Source organism: Rutilus rutilus (assembly GCF_951802725.1).
Source record: "Rutilus rutilus genome assembly, chromosome: 1".
NCBI lineage: Eukaryota > Metazoa > Chordata > Actinopteri > Cypriniformes > Leuciscidae > Rutilus > Rutilus rutilus.
The window spans coordinates 37,982,620-38,006,945 of NC_140209.1; the positions used below are offsets into that span (position 1 = coordinate 37,982,620).

The window sequence follows — 24,326 nt, forward strand, 5'->3', positions numbered from 1 at the left end:
TTATGGGGACAAAATATCCCCAAAAAAGATGCCAATGCAAAATCCTACTGTAGCCTATGTAGCCTAAGTGTACACCAGGGTAGTGTAAGGGATAGAATATAGGCTAGTTTGTACAGCATAGGCTAAAATCGTTTTATTTGAAAGTCCCCATAAACCATAAAAAACAACACACACACATGTGTGTGTGTTTCCCCAGCATTGGGAAGAACATTGGGATTTCCAGTCCAATGTAGAAATCAATACGCTGCTCGGTGGGTCTGATGTCAAGCTGACACAACATCTTGTTTTGTCATGTTAGTATTTGAGTCAAAAATTTCAAATTATCTTTCTTGTCACTGAAGGCAAAAAGAAAATCATACTCAATTGTCCTTCAAAATTGAACGCTCCTCCGCAGTCAATTAATCAAACTCACAGCGCCATCTGCTGACTGAAATGCGCGAGTAGCCTACACACTTCGCTAAAACAAACGATTGCAGTTGAAACATTTTTTTTAGCAGTTTAAAATGTGTTGTATTTATTTAAGGCATCAACCTGTGCGGACAAATGACCTTACCCCTTTAATAATTCAACTTGATTAAAGTTGAAGTTTTGGGTTTTGTTGATTTTCTTTTTTAATTCTTATTAGAAAGACACAAGTTTTTTGATGATAATAAAATACCTAATATTAACAATAATAACACACACACACACACACACACACACACACACACACACACATATATATATATATATATGTATATATATATATATATATATATATATATACATATATATATATATATATGTGTGTGTGTGTGTGTGTGTGTGTGTGTGTGTGTTATATATATATATATATATGAAGAGTTCAGATGCAAAAGCGTCTAAGTGCCATCTGAAATTTTCTTCTAGAATGATCATTTCAATCAAGCTTGTATATTTAAGTAATTTCACTTAAATGACAATTAATAGGTAATTTGCATTGCCATTTAAGTGAAATTATTAAACTTAAATATACGAGTTTGATAAAAATTATCATTCTAGAAGAAAATTTCAGATGGCACTTAGAGGCTTTTGCATCTGAACTTAGAGGCTTAGAGGCTTTTGCATCTCTACATTGATCGCATTATTGATCGCATTATGTTTTCGCATTATGTTGGGTTATGAGGTTTATCATGGCTGTAGCTATGTGCGCTATGGGCACTCAGTTTTTTTTTCTGTCATTTGAGATTCTGTTAATCTCATGTTAGATGAAGTGCTATAGGCTATTTAAGATCGTATTTGCTATGACTCACTGACAAATACACTCTTAAAACATTAGCTTTATATAATGTTTCTTGAATAAAGGAAACGCTGTACTTAAACAACCAGTTTTTTATTTACCTTTGCATTGCAAACAAGCAGAGACGGTCCAAATGTGTGCATCACTTCATTCATGATAGAGGCAGGTGGAGTTATGAGGTTTGAGGAGCCACTGAAGTTTCGAAGTTTAGTCACAAGCTCTTTTCTTTGGTAAAATATTTGCAAAACCCACAGACAGATCTAAAGGGTGACCAATTATACATATTGATTTATTTAAAAAATAAAAATGATGATATGGAGATATGCAACTATATTTTACATTTTAACTTATCAAGTAATTTACAGAGATCTTACAGAGTTTTAGCAATAGAGTGTAATAATAATAATAATAAAAAAACTATTATATCTCCTCATTGTAATGAGGTCTGTTGCTGTTACTGCTGATGTTAATAACAGAAAGGCACTGTCTGTCTTTTTTCTAAATTCTCTTAACTTATAGCTAATACTCCCACCATGGCATGCTTATTTTTAGTTGTTGTGCAGTTATTCAGTGGGTAGAGAAATTTGAAACCGCATTCTCTTCCTCTCTCTGTTTGCTTTTCCTTCGGGGAATCTCAAATATACGGGCAGCCGTCAGGCCAGGCCAGTATATCTGTTTGTGTGTTATATTAAAAATGATTACAGTCCCCATAATGACAACTCTTCTGGCTCTGAGAAATAATGAACACAGATGAAAAAGCACTTCTCTTGTTGATGGAGGCAGTGTGTATTTGTCTCCACCTGAGATTAAAGCAGTATTAAATGCATTTATCAGGGGAATGACTTAATAGCTTAATGAAATATTGAGCGGGGTCTGGTATTTTCATTATGTAGGACTGTGTGTATATCCGTGAACATGATTAAAGGATACTTCGTTTTATTTTCAGTGCAAACTACTAAGTCAATATTATAGAGAGTATGGGTTATGTGATTGTTTCAACTGATTACATGTCTGAACTGTGATTGAAATGAGTCAGGGTCTTATGCTCATGCTTGGTGATTGACAGGGACAGGGTTGCTCACCCTCCAGATGATCACTGGCCCCATGTGGATGGCGCATAGAAGTTTGGGATTGTTATATATACTCTTCTCCGAGATAAATAAACAATATAATACAGTACAAGAACACCAGATGCTGTTACACAGCCCTTCAGATTTGGAAATGAAAAGAAAAGAAAAAAATGATGAGAAGAAGGAAAGGAGCAGAAAGAGAAAGGCAGGGCATGGCATGGCAGACAGTGAGCGTACATACACGATCTTGAATAATGAATGAGCTCTATTGATGACATCTATGATATCACATGACCTGTCAAGTTTCCTTTAGTAACAGTCATGAGCTGTTTGTTCAAAATTGAGAACAGACTACCAGCTACAATACTGGAAAAATGTGGCAAACATAATTTGATTTCATTGCTTCTATATCTTCTAGATGTAATGAATTTTAATAATAAAATAATGTAGTGAATTTGATTAATGATAAATGTATAAAAAATGTGTCCTTGATTGCACGGTAACGGCAATCATAATATAGCATTGCATTTTCTACACTGTATTAAGAGGAAAAGAAGCCTATGATAAGATCAGACTGTTGTGTATAAGTCTTTCTATAATTTGAATACACAGTCTGTTGTGATTGGTTATGAGCAGCACTATTGTACTATTGTCTGATCTTAGTCATAATAATGTTTCAAATGAATTATACAGTGGGTTACCAAACACACATGAACACATATATACCTGTATGACAGAACATTGTTTGACTATGGCATTTGAGAAGAATGTTCAATGCATATTTAACCAGTCCAGAGATGGTTGCATGTTTGCATGTGCGTTAGACACATTCACGGAAAGAGAACAAAAAAATCCCACGCTCTCAGATTGCAAGAATTTATTATCTCTCTCTATATAAAAACAGCAATATTTCAGTCATGCCAGATTTTTCAGCCATTTAAAAAGCATGCGAAGACACACTAACATAAAATAGAGGAAAACTACTGCAATTGTTAGCCATTTTGTGGAAAGTGGACAAAAAGGAGGTAACACTTTCCAATTGTTATTAACTAACAATTCACAGTTGTATTTTTATTAAATAATTTAACAATTATTAAATACTGTAACAAATGTATCGCTTATTAATAGATAATGCATAATGTTAACTGATGGGACTTTATCGTAAAGTGCAACCACAATATCTTATGTCAAATGTCTTTTCCATCGTTAAATTTACCCATGTCCATTATTTCTCATCTGGATTAATTGGGTCTTATATAGAAAATTAGGAGATGCAGTCAATCTGATCTCATGAGGAAACATAACTTATTAGGTGCTGATTTCGTATGAATTCGTATGTCCACCTCTAACCCCGTTGGAGCAAATGCAGATCGTACGAATTCATACAAATCATCCACCAATTTGACAAAACATGAAATTGTTATGAATAAGAGAGTATTGCAGCAACAGCATCTTCAGATGTCATGGCAATTTGTTGCTATTTTACGGTTTGGCTAATTAAACTCATTTGTATGTTTTTGTATGATCTGCTTACGTCCCGCAGATGGTTAGGTTTAGGGATGGACCTTCATGACTGGTTCTTCTGGCATGGCCAACTTTTTTTAAGGAATGTTTTTGACCACCTAAATGGCTCTGTTCTCAAAAACTCTTTCAGGTAAGCACATCATTTTAGCTTCAATTTTGTTTATTATTGTTTTATCTTGTTTCATTGTCTCTATCTTTCTTTGTTTCTCTTTAGATCTTCTCATAAGGATAACTATTTTTGCTCACAATATAGGATAAAGTAGTTAATTAGGGGCTATTTTTTTCTTTAATGAATTGTGTCACAGCCATCCTATTCATTTGAGAGCCGTATTACGATGGTAGGATGTGCTGTGTCCTAATTTTGGAGGACCCAATGGGATACCACCATTTTTCTGAGAGACAAACACAGTTGAGAGAATCAGATGGGCAATGCAAACTTCACCAGATTGTTACGAAAAATAATATGAAAGCAGTCAATGCAGATGTTTTCATCTGTGAATGTACATGTGATAAAGTTTTCAAAAACAACAAGAAAAAAACATGAACGTATATTTGTGAGAATTACCCACAGTTTGCTGCATGGAAACCTATTCCCGCCACATAAGAAAAAAAGCTTTTGTAAATCATAATTATGTCAATAAATGTCGAAATTATGATTTAAAAAGTGAGAATCAAACTATATAGGCCTAACTATAATAGTAAGTCATTATTATGACAAAAAATTGAAAATGACAAATATTGAGTAATTTAAGTATGGTAACTAAAGGCTATAGTAACTAAATTATTATATATGTCGACTTATAGCCTTATAAAAAAAGTTTAAAATTGTGTATAGTGTAGGGCAGGCTATATGCTAATTTGGACTTTTTATGTAATAAATGTTTTAATTACATTTATTACATAAATTACATTTGTCATTATGACATAGGCTACAAGGCTAAAAAAAAAACAGAATTATGACATGCTAAGTCATAATTATGACAATTTGACTGTTATAATGAAATAGAAATGACTACTTTCTATGTCATAATTATGACTTTTTTAATCTCATAAAGTAGGCTACAAAGTATTTAATAATTTCGACCGTTTTGTCATAGGCCTAATTATGATTTACAAAAGCACGCTTTTTTTTTTCTTATGTGGCGGAAATGGGCTTCCATATCAGTGCTTTGTTACAATTGTTAATGCAAAAGTGAATTCTGCTGAAATGTAAATCTTCCCAATGGCACCCACTAGGTCTAGTCTGTTCCTCTGTGCGACAGTGCACTATCGGACGCTGCTCCAATGCCCTGGATCAGAGCGTCTGTCTCCTCGCAGGACCCGTCCGCTCTACCCACAGTTCCCCGCGCTCAGACAAGATGGAGGAACGCAGCAGCTGCGGGAGAACAATGTTTGGACTCTGAACATTAAAAGAAACGAGCGAGGGGGAAAATATACACTGAGAGAGCAAACGGTGGACATGCACTGGTAAGCGAAATCCTGAGATCAGCTTTGCGTGAAGTTTGATGCGCCGGAGAGGTGCACGCAAGCGGGGCAGACAACAAAGCGCAGCGACTCGCAGTGTAGCATATTAGCCGCGTAGCTTGACGCGGAGCATCAATTGTTCGTTGGAGTTGCATGGTGCTGTTTATTATGGGTAAGCGCTGTCGCTCGCACAGCCACACACCATTGTGCCTACTTTATATATCTTCATTTCTTTCTTTGAGCATGTGATGTTAAACAAAATCACATTTTACTTTGTAAAGTGCTTTTGTACTTAATTATTGCAAGTATGTTTTATTATATTTGTCATTATATGATTGCTCATTGCATGCCCTACACTTCGCCAATGTAATTTATTTATTACGCATCGCTTAGCCGGATAGCTAGCGCGTTAGCGGCGAGGCCCTTTGTGAGTCGGCATGAAGTTATTAATATGGATCCCACCATAACGGTCATGCCTTACAAACAAAAACTTTAAACTCATACGTTAACAGTATAGACTTCAGGGTCCCGCGCCACGGAGTCATGTTGCTTTTCTCTCCAATATGGCCTCTGCGTCCCGAGTTGAGGATCGATTTGATTTGAGTGTGTGAAATATATGATTTATGTCTCTGATTGATGAGCTAGCTCAGTTGGCTAACGTATGCATGAGCTATTTACATACCATCTGCGTCGCGTGCTGTCTGCGCGCACTCACAACACAAAGAGACGCGAGCTGCGTGAGATACGAGACGCCTCTACTGGGACAAAGTGTTCCTTTATTACTCACAACGTGTTTGAACCCACTTTATATTAAATGTCTTGAACTACTATATAGCCTAAGTTACTAACATTTGAAGCAATTTGATAGCCTACTACAAACATTTGAAGCAATTTGATGCAAGCGCTCATTGTGTACACGTTTTATAATTCCTATTCGTTTATAATTCGTAAATCGTGTATATATATATATATATATATTACACACACACACAAACACACACAGTGGGACCACATCTTTTTTATAAGATAGCTGGACATGTTTTGAACCCCTAATAATTATCCTAATTGTTGGACATGAACTATCCATATCTTGAATGGGCTCCTATTGATCCTTGTAGTTAGACTTCATCTTTGCCTTGACTGTGAAGTGACATGGATGGAGTGGTTCTGACTAATGCAGGGCATCTGGTTCAGATCCAATCCAACAGCTCTTTAAGGGGAAATGAATAGTATGAATCATCGGATGTCGCATGAATCCAAAGAGCAATTGGCCATTGACTTCCCGGAAACATCATGTACCCTCGGCAAACATGTGCGCACATGCATTGAGACAGACATGGATACCAATCTGCAGTGCTCGACAAAATATACCAGTTACATTTCTGCAAAATACAGTAGTTACTTTAACTCTTTCTTTTACCATTGTAAAACCACTGTAAATGAATGAGAGAGCCTATCTTTTACTGTTCATGTTTTACCAGAGGTACGAGTCAGAGTTGATAATGTGATTTATTATTTGCCACAAAATAAAGCAAGACTCGCATGTTATCGGTTTATATATGATAAATCTTTCAGTGAATGAACTCACTAGATCCGTTACAGCGGTTTCTGACTACCACTTTGACGCTTCAAAAAGTTCATAAAGAGATTGTAAAACTAATCCATATGAATTGAGCAGTTTAGTCCAAAATTGTCTGGAGACACGATCGCTTTATATGACAAACAGATTGAATTTAGGCTTTTATTCACACATAAACATTGATTAGTGAGCCGATACTCAACCTAACCTTCTTGATGTTCGAAAACAAATCTCATTGAGCATGAGCATGGACTTCATTGGTTCTTGCATGTCAAGCAAACATGCTCGAGCTTCCGTTTACCACAACTGATGTGTGAGTTGATGAATGTTTATATGTGAATAAAAGCCTAAATTTAATCTGTTTATCTTTTAAAGCGATTAAGTCTCTAAAAAAATTTGGACTAAACTGCTCAATTTATATGGATTAGTTTTTCAATCTCTTTATGAACTTTTTGAAGCATCAAAGTGGTAGTTGCGTATTTGTCAATGGGTGAACTATCCCTTTAAGCCATTTCATATATTTTTTTATATTACATTTCAAACTTATGGTATCAGTTTGTTTATATGACACAGTAATATGTACAGTAGATTAGGTTAAATTTGCATAGGTAATAATCTGTCCATTTTAGTAAACAGAGCAGACTGTAAGTTGGTGTAGGTAGGATGCCCAGTTTTCAAACTCATGATAGTGCTTCACATAAAATAGATTAATGGTGGCCTTATAAGAAATATTCCTCTCACACGTTTTATTTGCACAAGACGTAAAAGTTTAGGTGGAATATCCCACACGCCTTCATCCACCAACATCCGTAATGTTAGACGGGTTCACAGGGCACAACATCTGTGTTTATATTTAAAACATGCTCTTAATCCTTAACGTTCAAAATAGAGCATGTGAGCAAACACTAGCCATTTTGTTTTGCATATGGCATCTTAAAAGGAATGTCTTTGCATGTGTAAACACTGGTTTCTTCAGCTTGAAAATAGAAATTTAGTCTTATGTAATTGGTCCTGCTCCTTGGTTTAATTTACAGACAAAAAATGCGAACAATTCTAGTTTTGCTGTAGACAAAAATATAAAAAAAAAAAAAAAATGTTCAGCTATTTGAATGAGCTCTTCGCCAGTTAATGACCTTTAAACGTTAATTGATGGTTAATCCTGGGAAAATTTAATTGAAGTGAGATGTCGTGTAGCCTATGTGTGATTTGGACATATCTATTTACAATAAAAAATATGGATAGGTTTTAATGTGTCATGAAACTAGCCAGGTAACAACTCTATAATACAGAGTAAAGAATGATAAATAAAATAGTCCATGAGATCAAACATTGTTTTTTTTTTTTTTTTTTTTTTTTAGCAGCACATTTACAGAGTTTTAAATGAAAGTGAGTCTGTGATGAAGCCCTGTTGGTGTTATCTTAATGACTCATGATCTTTATAAGTACTTAACATTACTCCTCTTCAAAAGTCATAAGCAAATTGTTTCCTGTAGGCTGCTGTTTGTGTGTTAAAAGAAGGAAATGGCAACCATAGTTCACTGTTGAGCAGTTGATATAGCAGTCTTTTGTGTCTGACCCACAAACCTTTGTGATTAATCCGGTTAAGCACTAGTTGGATCAAAAGAGCATACGGTGTAACTATTCCTAAGATTATCCTCAAAGATCTGCACATCACATCAGTGCTTTAAGATTTCCATCAATTTGGCAAACCTCAAACAATTATTGTTTTCTTGCAAACATTTGTCACAGTGTCCCGGTTTTGAGGATCCTGAAAACTTTACGGTTTACAAACCAAAGTATTCAGAGTGTTCCGGTCTTAACACTAACATGACTTACTTGGTCTCAATGGCATACTTCGCAGCTTTTGAAGCTTTTGTTGTTGTTTTTTTTCATTTATTATTTGATCCTCTTAGCAGTGTAGCTTTAAATATATTAGGAACTTAAGTAAAATAAAAAAATAAACTGCAATAACAACTGCTTTTATGAGTTTGTTTTTAATTGCTGGTACTGATATTTAGAGTGCAGAATGGTTTATAATTATCTGCTACTGTTTAAAAAGTTTGGGGTCAGATTTTTGGAAAGAAAATACTTAAATATGTTTACTCAAATATTTTTTTTCAGCAAGGATTCAATTTAAATAAGACTTTTACAGTGTTACCAAAAAAATATATATTTTGAATAAATGCTGTTCTTTTGATCAATGTTTTTAACATTAATGATAATATTAAGAAATGTTTCTTGGACACCAAATCAGAATATCTGAATGATTTTTGAAGGATCAATTTGAAACTGGAGAGTGAAGACTGGAGTAATGATGCTGAAAATTCAACTTTGCCATTTCAGGAATAAATTACATTTTAAAAAGGCTAGGATAGATTTAATAGAAAAGTAAAATTGTAATAATAGTATTCATGTTTTTGCTGTATTTTTGATCAAATAAATAATACAGACTGGTGAACATAAAATGCTTATTTCAAGAACATAAAAAAAATCTTACCAAACAAACATTTGAATGGTACGGTAGTGTTTATTAATATATATTATTTTGTAAATTGCAAAAAAAAGTGAGTAAGATCACTTATTTTGCACACAATGTATTCCACAATAGGGATGAAAGATAATAAAGATATTGCTTGATAAGTGAGATCTCTGATTGTAGTCCTTAAAAACTAAAAAAGTAGTGCTTAAAGTCCTGGAATTTCATTTTACAGTATCTTTACGAAGCCGGTAATTCCTTCTACTTGGCTAGTTGGCATTAGACCGTAGTAATGCATGTGAAAAATGTCAAATCATTATTTTGTCTCTTTTGATGTCTTTAGGATGAGTGAGGTGGCCTTGCATTGAAGCAGACCCCATCGCCCCCATTCCAGCATCAGTGTCGGTGTAATAACACTCTGAGCCTTGCCTCTTCAACATGAGCCTGATCCAGGACAAACTTGGCAATGAGTTCCTCCGCTCCAATGGTGGCATGGAGCCAGGCTTCGGTCCAGGCATGCTCATGTTCAGCCACCTGCCCCCTGTTACTAGTTTCACCCGTCTGGCCAGTCAAACGGTTATGGCTGACCTACAGCCCCACGAGATGATCTTGAAGAAGGAGAGGGACTCGCCGGACTGTGGAGGAGGAGGGCTGAGCGCTGGAGGCATGTGTGGCGGAGGTGGCATGGGAGGGATGATGGGAAGTGTGGGCGATTATGTTCATGCCATGGGCATTAAACAGGAGAAGGTTTCTGAACACGATTACAGACTTCCTCTCTACCCGGGGGGTGGAGGTGGAGCCGGAGTACGAAGTGGAGGAGAGTTACTGGAGGTCTCGCTGGGCAACCATCAGAACCTGCTGGTGCACGACCTCAGTCTGGGAAACGTAAGTGTGCCGGTGTCTGTCTGTAGAATTTCCGTTGAAGTTGCATTTGGACAAGATGGTAGTTACTTCAAAGAATTTTTAGCTCGTGTTTTTATTAAAAGGTAAAGAACCACCATTGTGTCATTTCCAGGATTCCATTAAGAATGTTTTACTGGACTTCCCTGCTTTTATTATCACTAGATGGGTTTTAACCAGAAAGTTTTTAGAGGATGCTTGAAAAAAAAAACAAAAAAAAACATTTCACCAGGAAAAAGGTTTTTGAATTTTAAAATTAAAATAACTTTTTCGTACAGTGCCTTTTTTTATTTCTTTTAATAAAATATTTTGAGTTATTCTGATCGTGACATGCACACAACCTTTGGTGTCAACATGGTATTAAATAAGCAAATAAATAAATAAAAACAAACTTCAGAGATTAAGAGTATAAAATATTTAACGAAGAATTTTTCATAATGTTTTGCCTTATAAATAATAGCCCTATTTATACATTTAAAGTGGGTCCTATGAATTTTTTTTTTTTTAAAGATCTTTTGTTATTTTAATTTTGACATTTACTAGCAGACATTCAGTCACATCTTGCATATATATATATATATATATATATATTACACAAACACACACTTAGGGTTGCATATGTACCATGCTTTTTGCCATGTTGTTTATATTATAATTTTAAAAACAACAAAACAAAATCAATATGTCTAAATTCCCCAGACTCTTGAGTTAAACCAGATTTATAAAGATCTAGATTCCATGGAAGTCATACAGCTCTATCCCAAGCCGAGCTTAACGCAGATTCCGTAATAATACTGTAGGGTACAAATGATCCTTCCTGTCAGTTATGTCATCTCGTTTCTGTAGATGAGTGAGGGGTTTGACTAGGTCAAATGTAACAAGAGTCATGCAGATGTGTGTGTGTGTGTGTGTGTGTGTGTGTGTGTGTGTGTGTGTGTGTGTGTGTGCGCGCGCGCATGCATGTGGAAATGCAAAATGGCACCTTTGCTTCTCATACTGTGGTGATTAAGCCCTTTCCAGGGTTGTAAGGGCAATGATCCCATTTAATCATTATAAGGGCTTATTGATCATCTCATCCGCACCGATGGCTGAAAGGAAATTGGGCTGAAGCATTGAGACACTGCATCTGGCTCAGTCTTTCTGCAGTAGCCAAAGGCAGCTATGATTACATTAATAAAATTATGACTCATGCTAATTCGCAATTATTTCTAGCAGCACGCCAAGAAATAACACACATAACGTCTTTGTTCTGTCTTTTGTTTTCTGGTCGCTTGGTTTTAATCTATCCAAGTAGCTCTTCCTTATGCTCTTTGTGTTGAAAGAGAGGCCATTTTAAAGATGTCAGAATAAAGCAAAGAGTACTTTTTTTTTTTTTGTTACTTCCTCGCTTATAGTTTTCTCCATTGTTATTTTGTCAAATATGCCATAGCCTTTAGAAGGACAATAACGATATTCAATAAGGAATTAATATTTTAATCTCCATTCAGGATGGGTTTTTGTGTGCGTTTCTTGGCGATCTCTTGTTTTATACTGCCTAAGTGTGAGACAATATTCAGATGTGCAGCTGGTCAATAATCCACATGGTGATTTTTTTTTTTTTTTAAATCGATGGTTGTGAAAATGAGAAAAGTGGCATTTATTCTCCAGGGATAGATATAGAGGCTCGTAAATAAGGGATTTACCACCATGCCTTCTGCCACATGCACATCAGGGAATACTTTTAATATTCAAACTAGACTTTCATCTATTCTGTGCATATTAGAGAGTTGTGGCTGATTTCTGTATGTGCTTTTGTTTCATCACACATGCAGGGTCTCATTCACACAACGCAAGTCTCAACCTCCTATGCATACAAAACAAAAAACAGATTTGCGTTTCACAAATGTTGTGTGAATGAATGGGGGTTTGTTGTCTTTTATTTAGTCCTCTCCCAATCCTATTCTATCTTTGTTGTCCTTCCAGCTGTCGGGACGGCTGGTAAAGGAATCCTCAGGGAGGAAAGGTCGAAGGTCAAACGGAGAGGGACAGGAGGGCAAGACACGGAGGAAACGAGGAGAGTCGAAGGTGCAAACATGCAAAACTTTTACATAAAGCTTGGTTATTATTCTCAGCTGTGCTTATTTTTAAAATGTAAAGATTTTCCTTAATATAATAATATTAGTGTTGTCTAATGCTGATCATTGTCTTATTGTCTGCAGTCAATGATGCTGGATCCAGATGGAGGGAGCTTGTCTCCAAACTCCAAACCGCACATATGTGAGCACTGCAATGCAGCGTTCCGGAGCTCCTATCATTTACGCAGACATGTGCTTATACACACAGGTCAGCATGCGTTTACTCTTACACACAAGAGCGTGCTTAAGTTAGTGTGTGTTCTACACAGTAGACATTGGCCCATGCACACATTGTCATCACCAATCAGTTTGGTCCAAGGATTAACAGCCAGTATTAAGTAGCGATTAAAAGCACTTGCATTCTAAAATATTCACAAAAAGTTCACAAAAAACATTTATCACACAAAGAAGACAGTACTTACTCAGGTGAACTGTTTGGGTTATTATAGTTATTAAATATTTTAAATTATTTAAGGAAAAAGGTTTGCAGAATAGCAAAGATATTGAATTATTTTGCATTTGTTTAGAAAAGATGTGCAAGCAATTGCAAAATATTTTTAATTTGTTAAATCAAAGGTTTAATGTTTGCCATTAAAATAATGGCATTTAATAATTTGGCTTTAAATGTACTGCAAAGTGACTTCGATAACTGCTAGAATAGCTTCTAACAAAATGTGAGAGACATTCAATTTGTTTCATATTCATCATCATATTTTGGAGATTATTTGTATTAAAACAGAAGAACCTGCCTAGATAGGGGAACCTTTGAGTATTTTCATGAACAAAGGGGAACCTTGGAGTCAAAAAGGTCGAGAACTACTGCTTTAATAGCACCCAAATAGGGTGCTTCAGTTTTCAACAAGCTTATTGCTAAAAATATTTCATTGAAAATGCTATTTTTGGTTTGCTGATTTACTCTTTAGTTCTGCCCATCAAATGGCTTTCTGAAGTAATTGATTCAGTTTGTAACTGCTGTAATTATTTCTACTCATATGCACACTGATGCCAGTACAGAATACTTTGGGGGGCTACTGGTCACATAAAAAAAACATCATGTTGTGTCTCTAGTCATTGCAAACAAGGTCAATGCTTGACTCGATTTCCTTTACAGGTGAGAGGCCTTTCCGCTGCACTCAGTGTAACATGAGCTTCATTCAGAAATACCTCTTACAGAGACACGAGAAGATCCACAGTGGTAAGTTCCTCAAGTTTGCATAAACTTCAGCTTTCATTTCCCTATTTCTGTCGTCTTTGTTTGCAACATGTTTATCACGCCTCATAGCAGGTTCTGTTTTTGTTGTAAATTATTCAAAGCCTGTTTGGTCTGCAACTTATTTTTTTTTATTCTTGCTTTTATGGTTTCCAGGAGAGAAGCCATTCAGCTGTGATCAGTGCAACATGCGTTTTATTCAGAAGTATCACATGGAAAGACACAAGAGAACTCATAGTGGAGAAAAGCCATACAAGTGTGACACCTGCCAACAGGTGAGTTTCATGCAGTTTCAGCCAGTTCTCTTTGCCTGTATTGTCTTCTTATACTGTTGTTCCTTCTTTAGTATTTTTCCAGAACGGACCGGTTGCTGAAGCACAAGCGGACGTGTGGAGATGCCATAAAAAAGGGTATGGATGGAGCGGAGCACGAGTTGGGCGCAGCAGGTGACGGAGAACACGGCAGCTACGGAATCTCTCAGGGAAATGCGGCCACGCCTGGCCGCAAACGGGGCAAGTCAAAAAACGCTGGTGAGGGGAGTGAACGCAAACGTAAGAAGTCATCCGGGCCTTTGGGGGTGACGCATAGCCAGGGGGCGGATGGTTACGGGGTGCATGAATTCAGCTCAGCTGCGAACCACGGGGTCTCAACAACGTCATCTTCAGTCCAGCCGGGCCCCAGTATGCATGGCGAACATGGCCGGGCTCCCAAGATGGCCTTCAAGAAGGGGAACAGGAAGTCCCTGGAGAAGAATGCTCACCACATGGATCAATCCAAACCAGGAGGCATGGAGTTGCCTGCGGGAGGAGGCTTGGAAGGCCTTGGACTTCTTCCAGGTCCAGGGGCCAAAGTTGGTCACAGCAGCAGTAACTATGACGATGCCATGCAGTTTTTGAAGAAGAGGCGATACCTCAATGTGACAAACAATGGCAATGCGGGTTCTGGAGCTTCAGAGTATGACGTAGGCATCAGTCATCTGCAGTCGCAACCGACGGTCATTCATGGTGTCGTTTCTGGGGTTCTAGATGGCGACGCCTCGCTAGGCCTTCTGGACTCGTCCCCTCTGGGAGATATAAAGCAGGACAAGTCTGGAATCCCAGATGAGGTTCTCCAGAGCTTGTTGGACCACTATGCTCACAAGCATGACGTGACTTTTGACCTCACCGATCCCCATCACGTGGAGCTCCAGCCAGCCGGCACGGATGCCGCAGACCCATTGGGACCCGAGGGCTCCCCGTCAAGTCCCAACAGTGGCGACAAAGCCGTAATCATGCACGAGTACTCGCGTTTTCTTCTTCAGGCACTAGAGCGAACCAGTCACAACTTAAACTTCCCATTGGGTCCCAGTCATGGTTCTGCCGTGACTACCACAGGACCATTTCCTGGGCCTAGCCCACTTTTGTCAGACAAGCATGTGTATACTTCCTCACCTCTCGAGTACTCGTTCTCACAACCAGTCTCATCTTCGCCCTCCCTTTCGTCTGTGCCAAAGTCTCACTTTGGTCTCCTAGAGGGCTCATCTCCTCCAACGGGCTTCCACATGAGCAGCCTGGAGCAGTCTGCGCACACCCAGCAGCTCACACCTTCCCAGGAGCTCACCGAACAGCTGGACAAGCAGCACACCCCCCCTCCGCCGCCTCCACACACCCCCAACACCAACGCCTACCAGATCGCACCTCAGCCTCCCGACCTGGGCGGTCCAAAAGAACCGCAAGGGCCGAAAAATGGAGCCGCAGCCACCACTGGAGGATTCACTCTGGCTTCTTCCCAGGACCTGGCCACCCTGGACCCAGCCAAGGCTTCTTATCAGATTGAAAACTTTGCCCAGGCTTTCGGGGCACAGTTTAAAGGGGGCCGAGTGCCCCTGGCCTTCAGCAGTGACTCGGGGGGAGAGGTAAATCACCGCTTACAGACATCAGTCTCCGAATTCTCAGGGTATAGCAGTCTCTTGGCTGATGCCAGCGACCCAGTCAGCAGTGGCTCCAAAACCCCAACAAGCCAAAGCTACAGGTGAATGGGCTCCTGTGCCTAGATGCTCAGATGGAGGTTCCCTATTTTTATTTTGTCATGCTGTCTTTATTTTGTATTATTATTGTTGTTGTTATTATTGTTATTATTGTTATTATTAATATTGTTATTGTTGTTATTTAGTTCTCCTACTTTAATGAAATTGTAATGCTTTTAAGTAATGTTTTTCTTACTGCCATTATGTTCATATGAAATTTCTCTCTCCTTTGGCCTGTGATGCATTTTCCACCATTGTCTCCCCCCCCCACCCCCCGCTTTTTTTTTTATTCTCAGCATACTTTTAGTTCTAGCCTGTTAATCAATAGATGGAAAAAAAAGTTAAAATAGTTGTTTACTTTTTCCAAAAGTCACTCACATTTTAGTAACTGACTTCACAAGCATGTAAAAATAACTACGAAATTGCAATGGCAGGGAGTCACCCAGAACTGAAATCGTCTGTTACAATGATTCAAGTATTACTCAGGAAAATGTGTGGACGGCAAATCTATAAGAGGGGGTAGCAAGCATTCATTGAAGAGGCAGACGTTTTGCAAATACAAAGAGCTTTTTCAGGAGATTTTTTTTTTTGTTGTTGTTGTATTCTTCTGAATGAGTGCGACAAGTAGAAGACGGAAGCGCTGCCTGCTAAATTACACTGACACCACTTTCCACTTAGCTGTATAGAGATTATGGTACTTTTATCTCAATGTGAAATGCTCACATTCTCTTTCAGTAAGGGCCATATATATATGAATATATATTTATAAGAATATCTGTATGTAAAATAACATATACTCTTTCTTGAGACTGTCAGGTGACTTGGAGGGAGATAAAGAGGGATTGAGTTTGTGAAGGGAGGCCTGTGACTGACAGCACACAACAGCCCCTTCATTCTGTCCCTCTTTTTTCCCTTGGATCGCGAAGCCAAGGGCTATACACTAGAGGGCGCTGCATGCGAGCGTGTAAGTGCCTCTTGGCACAGGCCAGATCATGGGATTTTTCTGTGCCTGTCTGGCTTGCTCATCCCTTTCTCCCTCTGTCCCCTCCTGCTTTACCTTCTTTGTCAGAAAGAATCCCATCTAGCACTTTTTTAACCTGTTTATTTTACATGGTGAATGAAACTACCCAGGCTGATGATCACACAGTATGTGAGCTGTGCAACTGACATGCTGTTTTTAAAAGGGGGCGGTAGACAGAAAAGGGGCGGCTGTTATTTTAGTAAGTGTAGGTTATGTCAAAAAGACCAGTGATAAGGTCTTTCTGATGGAAAACTTTAGTTTCAATGGGACGTGTTTGCTGGAATTAAGGGTGGGCTTTCCTTGGGGTGGGAGCATAGGGTGTCTTTTTTTGTCTTTTATTCCCAGATTCTCATGGATGTAGGGCAGGTTATAGAGGGGGATTTTTCCATTTTGTTTTCTTTATTTCAAAAGTATTGGTTTGGAAAATGTGCTATGTGTTGAAATGGCCCCTGTTGTACCGATTACCGTGTTTTTTTTTTCTCAGGCCTTTTACCAGAGGCAACTTGTAAAATGTCCTGCTCTTAGTAATTTATATAGCATAGGTCCTAAATATACTGACTTACAGTCCAAAAGGAATTCAGCCAACTTATTGCAGTGTGCATGCAGGGCAAAGTATTACCTTGAACTACATTTTTATACATTTGATTTTGTACTGTACAAGTATTATTGTATTTTTTTTTTTTTTACGATCAATAATCGTGTCTTCCATCAGCGCTGTTGGCTGCTGTTACACTGTCCTTGAATTACTGTCATCTAATGTTGTTCTTCCTTTCATGTGTTTTACTCCTTTTGTACCTACCAATACCTAAAAGGACAGAACCACATGGAAGATTGTTTGACAGGCGCTCGTCTCTTGGGGAACACAAACAGACCACTAGGACTCATTTAGAAATGTTGAGGTACTCCGTTCACATTGTAGTAATAATAACATTGATGAGTGTGATGACTTGACTAAGATGAAATCATTAAAGCTGATGATTTTATACCTCTTATCACTGGTGACCGAAGCAGGGATATCAAAGATTGACTTTATGTAGCATGACTGACGTGGCTACCGCTAAGAAACGCCTCAAATAGTCCCCTCACCATCATTTTTTGTTTTCGTTACGGAATTGCGGTTTTCCTCGTGGGAGACAATTTTCTGAAAACAAAGCCTAATGGCAAAGGCACTGATGTCTGGAGCGTGCGTACAGTGTAATTCTTAACACAAAAGGTTCTTGAAGTTGCTCACTTTGTATTGTTTCAATAACTGTAAGGACAGGAGATCCAAAGATGCTATGAATTCAAATCAAAGTTTATGCATCACATGCAGATTGTGCACAGCCTATCAGCCTACTTGTGTTTTGAACTCATCCCATGCCCTGCAGTAATGTTCATTATTTTGTTTGTATGATTTGCTGTGGAGCACAGTTGAAATGTGATGATTTCTGGTTCAATGTGTAAAGCCCCCTCAGACACTGTTAAGCCTCGATTGAGATTGAATAATGCCAGCCATCAATCTGTCAGTGGTTGCCACCATAAAGTTCTCTTGTCACTTTCTTTTTTGGGGGGGGTGGGGCTCCTTGCTGTATATTCCTGAAAATATTTATTTTGTTTACACACAGTTAATAACACTACATTATTTTCCTCTCCCTTGATGTTTTTTTTTTTTTTTGCATGTACATTTTTGAAACTTTTTTTTTGTTTTTTTTGCCCCCTTTTTGTCACCATGCCAAATTTGTAGCTAATTATCTTTTTCTCTCCTGTATTATTTTATTACAGATTCTTGTGATCTGATACACAGGGCTATACCTGTCCATTTTGACTTTATTATTGATTAGGAAAAACAATAAAAATGCTGATATCAGTGTGTTCTATCTTGTTTGATAAACGCGTATTTTATGAGCTCAACAGATAGAGTTCAAAGACTTGCGTAAGTGGGCTTTTTGCTGATGCAAAAGTAGAGGTGAATTTGAATCTAATCTTGAGTCGTCTTCTTTCATCATGTTGACCATAAAGCAAGGTACTTACCAGAGTGACAATCGCAGCAAGTAGCCTCTAATAACTTAAAGTATTTACTTTACTTTATGTAATCAAGCAATAAATGCTAAAAATATATTTTTTTACCCTTGGTATTTCATGGGTTGCACTATGAGGTGTTTGTATCAGGGCGGAGTGCGGACTGTGCGTTTCATGTCTTTTTATAGCTCTTTGCCCAGCACTGTATGATGATGCTTTCTGTGTCTATATTTATATATATATATATATGTATATATGACGTGCATTGAGGTTAACTATTTCCAGATAGCGACCAGTCCTTGAAATTAAATGGACAAATCAAGTTATTTTTAGGTTAAATGTACACTACACTACCCTGCACTTATACATTTTATACCTTTATTCAGCAAGGATGCATTAAATTGACCAAAAATGAAAGCAAAGACAGTTACAAAAGATCTCAAATAAAAGTTTCCACAAAAAGATTAAGCAGCACAACTGTTTAACATTGATGATAAATGTTTCTTGAGCAGCAAATCATCATATTAGAACTATTTCTGAAGGATCATGTGACACTGAGTAATGATGCTGAAAATACAGCTTTGACATCACAGGAATACATTTCTGAAGAGTTATTTCACAATATTGTGAATATTTTTAATCATCTAAATGCAGCTTTAGTGAGAAACTTCTTTCAAAAATATCCTACAATGAAAATCCTGCACCGACCCCAAACGTTAGTCATTTAAACTTTGATGTAACCAGATAAAACCTTTCTTTTTTTTTTTTTTTTTACAGTCTATGATTAAAACAACATCTAGAACTACACAATAAAATGCCATCTCTCTAGATATTGTTCTGTACATTCATTAGTCTGGTTACATCAAAGTTTGTATTAGTATTAGTTTGAATTTGTCTAATATTGGTTTGCAGATGATATCACTATTGCTTGATAAGAAATTATAGAGTTTCCATCTTAATGGGAATACCTTTATAAATTGTGTCCTATAGCATTACATGATTTTAAAAGAGTTGATGAAACATTAGATCACTATCGTTTCACATTTTTGTTGATTTTGGCTTTTTTTGTGGGGAGCTAAATGGTGATCAAACATTTCAAGTCAATTTCAAGTTTAACTATAACTCATATCTCACAACATCGAGGAAGTTTTAATACAATTAGAGTCAACGGAAATGTTTATGGCCCTGTTTGTTTCAGGGTAATAAATTCAGCTTCATAATCAAAAGATGCTTTGTTCATTTTGTTTGAGTAGTGAAGACATTTGAATGCATGAAAAATATGCTTGGCTTCCCATGTTTGAATTTATGAAAAATATGTTAGGCAGGGTTAGGTTTTTACCTTTTATTTTATTGTTTTACATTTCGTCAGGCATAATACTACTCATTTTCAAATCTCCATGTCTTAATGTCTATGAATCTGTAGGCCTAATGATTTGAGAACTGATATTGTCCCATTTAGTGTTATTATAACTAGGGCTGCCAATTTAACACCCCAGATGAAGTTCATCTTATATTTCATTCAATTGATTGGTGACGAACATGAAGCAGGACAGCGCTCTACGTGATGCAGCATATATAATGCAGGCAAAATGACCTTAAATTCAAGATATCAGGGCAAAAATGCCTCCTGAATGAGTTTTTGTCTCATATTTATATCTGTATTTATCCTGATAGCAGGAGTGCGAATGTGATGATGATTTTACAGTTAAAAAAATAAGTTAATATTGTTATATTTTAGACACAATACGGTCTGTTTTGTTATTGTCTCAATTTTGCCAACAACAATATTTCCTGTAAAGCCAGTGCAGAACTGAGCAACACACAGCGGTGTTTAGTTTCTGAATGACTCTGCGTTTTGAGCGAATCAATCAATCAGGTGAACCAATGATTCAATGGCCGATTCATAAAGAGAGACATTTACTGTATGAAGCAGACATTTGAACTAATCGAATTGATGAATGACTCCATTATATATTTACCACCACCTACTGGAATTTTTTGTTTCTTATTTAGAGCAGCACTTCATATTTTTTTTAAATCAAATTTTGGGGATGGTTTGCCCAAAATATAAATTCTGTTTATTTACATTTACTCACCCTCATGTCGTTTCAAAACGGTATGACGTTCTTTCTTTTGCGGAATATAAAAGAATATTTTGAAGAATGTTGGTAACCAAACTGTTTTGGTCTGTAAATATTTCTAAATAGCAATTAAGATGCAGCTTAAAAAAAAAAAAAAAAAAAAAAAAAAAAAACATGGCCCTTGATGTCAGCCAATTTAATGTGATTAATTTGTCAGCGCATCGTGTAATTAATTCGATTTAAAAAATGCAATCCTTTGACAGCCCTAGTAATAACACATTAGACACATTGTGCAATCACTCAAAAGGTTTAAAGTCCAAGCACTGTTTGCTTGCAGTCATTCACGTCACACATTAGATAGGCCACTGTAACTCCGCTATTAAAATGAACTCTTAAAAATGACTTAAGCACTTTCATCTTACCAGGCAAGTTGTACGTTTATAATTCACAGCAGTCCCAATAAGCAAAGAGGCCCAATGAGCATCTATCTAAGAAAGATTTACAGTGAAGGACCAAGTGGCCTTTATCACCATGGCAACCTGCATGTCATAAAGCCATAAAGGTGTATTCTGTGCTGAGCACACCTGATCAAACAGAGAGTTGTTCTGGTCGGAGGGAACCATCATGAATTTCAGCCAAGCATCTACTGACTGTAAGAGCCTGCAAGTCTAGGTTGTGGTTTAGGTGGTGTGATGTGAGAGTTCAAATTCATTTGATCCATTCGTTTTTATGCACATTTTCCCATTTTGTGATAGTTTTGATGCAATTTGGAGCAAATCCCTGGTTTACTTTGAGGCTTTTTTGCTTGACTGTATTGAGTCATATGATAGGGCTGCTCATCCTCAACTTCCTTGTGCTTTTATTTCATTTCAGCATTTCAGAATATCTCAACAGAAATGAAGTCAACACTTTTAACTCATCGTGGTGTTTAAGATATTGCACCCTTAGTTTGGCATCACAGAGACGGGGTACAGTCTCTATCAACTGTATGAGGATGCTTTAAAACAATGTTTCTAAATCGACGTTATATTTAAAGGGATAGTTCACTTTGAAATAAAATTTTGGTATGTTTTAGCTTACCTCAAGGGCATCCAAGATGTAGGTGTCTTTTTTTCCGCAGTAGTTTTAATTTTGATATTTTTAGGTCAAACCGTTCTTGTCTGTCAGTCATTTAATGCAGGTCTATGGTCACTGTCTCAAAGAGCATGCCCAGAGTCCAAATTAAAACAATTCCCGTCGTCCAAATTAAACAATTCCCCATCGTAAGTACACATTGATGGCCTAAGACACGAAACGAGCGGTTTGTGTGAGAAAACGAACAGTATTTATATCGTTTTTACCTCTTATACACAGCCACGTCCAAGTGATCTGAGGGCACGCGCGCATCCTGGTGTGTGACGTGTACGCAGACTGGTGCATAGATATGTACACTAGATGTCGACTTAAAGACATTCGTTCCAATGAACTGCCATAGACAAGGCGACATCTAGTGTATATATATCTATGTACCAGTCTGCATACACGTCAGATCAGATCACTTGGACGTGGCTGTGTATAAGAGGTAAAAACGATATAAATACTGTTCGTTTTCTCACACAAACCGCTCGTTTCGTGTCTTAGGCCATCAATGTGTACTTACGATGGGGAATTGTTTAATTTGGACGACGGGGAATTGTTTTAATTTGGACTCTGTGCATGCTCTTTGAGACAGTGACCATAGACCTGCATTATATGACTGACAGACAAGAACGGTTTGACCTAAAAATATCAAATTGAAACTACTGCTGAAAAAAAAGACACCTACATCTTGGATGCCCTTGAGGTAAGCTAAAACATACCAACATTTAATTTCAAAGTGAACTATCCCTTTAAAGAAAAGTGTTGATAGGCTGCTCATTTGTTATTTGTTTGTTATTCTGATTCCACGCTTCCATTCAAAACAGAGCAGTAAGGAAGAAGTGACATTTTTACTGTAAAAATACAGTAATTTCTCTTCCTGGTTCCCCTGTCCTGGAACAGACTCCCCACTGGATCTGAACTCAGAATGCATATTAACAAAGGGAAGTTGTTTTTCTTTTATTACTTTTATTACTTTATATTCAAAAACAAAAACAACCTTCAGCTTCACCCCAAAAGCTTAAAAATAAATGAAGCTTCAATTTGTATTTACATTTATCATATCACATTTTATTCATTTATTTATTTATTTTTTATAAAAAATTTTTTACTGTGTACTACTACCCCTATTACTCAGTAATTACCATACTAATAACATATTTAATTTAGTACATGAAACCAGAGCTATTTGATCTGGTTTGTGGGACTATCGTAGAAAAGAGAAAATAATTTATTGTAGTAAAATCTTCCTTGATTTAGGTTCTTGTAGGGTGTCCAAATTTTAATCAATATTGCAGCTGTAAGCATGTCAAGTTTACCATAACCTTAAGAACTGATTTTTTTTCTTCTGCTTTTATTAAAGGTCCAAAGATTTACTGCAGTTGTCCTGTCCTTTTGATGAATTACCGGCCACACATAAAACTTCTGTCCCATGTCTCTTAGGAGCAAGCAGCATATTGAAACATGGTAATCTTGCAGAACTATATCACTCTCATGTGTACTGATGGTTTACAACACCTTGAGGAAAAGACATCAAAACAATGCCTCAGATGTTGTGATGTAGTGTGACACTGTCTAAAATTGAGAGCATTTGAGCTAGAGATATGAGACAATAAGCACCATAAAAGAATAATGACAGCGCTGATATGTGATACATTTCAGGGAACTTCCATTTACTGCTTTATACGCTTATTTAATAGGCTATATTATTTTAGTTCCTATTTCCCCATTTTACTTCTTGTTATATGTCAATAACCAGTAACAACGGACTCCCACATGGTTCATAAATACATGCAGTGGGTAGGAAGTCATTTGTTACTTAATTAGTAAAGCTTTCATGTTTGGAAGTTGTCAACTTCTTACTACAGTCACTGTGCCATTAATCTCAAATGATGGATGACAAAGAGAACAATCTGTACAAAATGTTAATTAAATAAAGGATTCTTTAAAAAAGTTACAATTATTTCATTTTATATGATAAATCTCACACATGTGCCAAATGAATACACGTTTTGCTCACATAAAAGGGTCATTTGAAAATGTCCTCCAATAAGTAATGCTCTTGTCATTGAGTCTCGCCGAAAGGTCACGCTTCAGTACCTGCTATAAAATCTACCCTTTCCTCATGTAAACATCTATTCTTTTAACTAGACAATAAAACGTTTTCATATGTTGCGAACTTCCCATGTTCTGTAACCATTCTTGGAACGATGGTGGCCAGCTCAGCCTTCCTCTCATGATGATTTGCTTGCTTATCGTAATACTTGTTTGAAATCATTCCCTCACATTTTCATAAGTACATAATGGAGTTCTCTCGAAACATACAGGCTAGGGCAAAATGAGCTTCTGTATACTACTTGTGTATAATCATCATGCTTAACCTAAAATTCTAGCTTTTTAAGCCAGTAAAAGATCAATAAAGCCGTAAAGCCTGAATTTAATCTGCTTCCTTAATCCAATATAACCAGCATTGAATTAACCTACTAACCTGTGAGTCCAACAATCTTAAT

The 24,326-nt window shown here is 37.2% G+C and overlaps 1 protein-coding gene across 1 annotated transcript; it reads left to right on the forward strand.

Annotated features, from left to right (window-relative positions):
• The first annotated feature begins 5,195 nt into the window (after positions 1 to 5,195).
• On the forward strand, positions 5,196 to 18,491 carry znf281a (zinc finger protein 281a). Its single transcript, XM_084407403.1, has 7 exons — positions 5,196 to 5,319; positions 9,715 to 10,256; positions 12,234 to 12,335; positions 12,470 to 12,593; positions 13,497 to 13,580; positions 13,752 to 13,870; positions 13,942 to 18,491. Exons 2-7 carry the CDS (start codon positions 9,810 to 9,812, stop codon positions 15,607 to 15,609), a joined length of 2,544 nt encoding a protein of 847 aa, XP_084263529.1. The 5' UTR covers positions 5,196 to 5,319; positions 9,715 to 9,809; the 3' UTR covers positions 15,610 to 18,491.
• Positions 18,492 to 24,326: the final 5,835 nt, after the last annotated feature.

What these genes read in the sequence shown, in the direction of transcription:
- znf281a (XM_084407403.1), top strand. Translation starts at nt 9,810, where the DNA reads ATGAGCCTGATCCAGGACAAACTTGGCAATGAGTTCCTCCGCTCCAAT. An exon ending in ACATGTGCTTATACACACAG is followed by an intron (nt 12,594 to 13,496) that starts GTCAGCATGCGT and finishes TTTCCTTTACAG; the next exon opens with GTGAGAGGCCTTTCCGCTGC. An exon ending in ACACGAGAAGATCCACAGTG is followed by an intron (nt 13,581 to 13,751) that starts GTAAGTTCCTCA and finishes TATGGTTTCCAG; the next exon opens with GAGAGAAGCCATTCAGCTGT.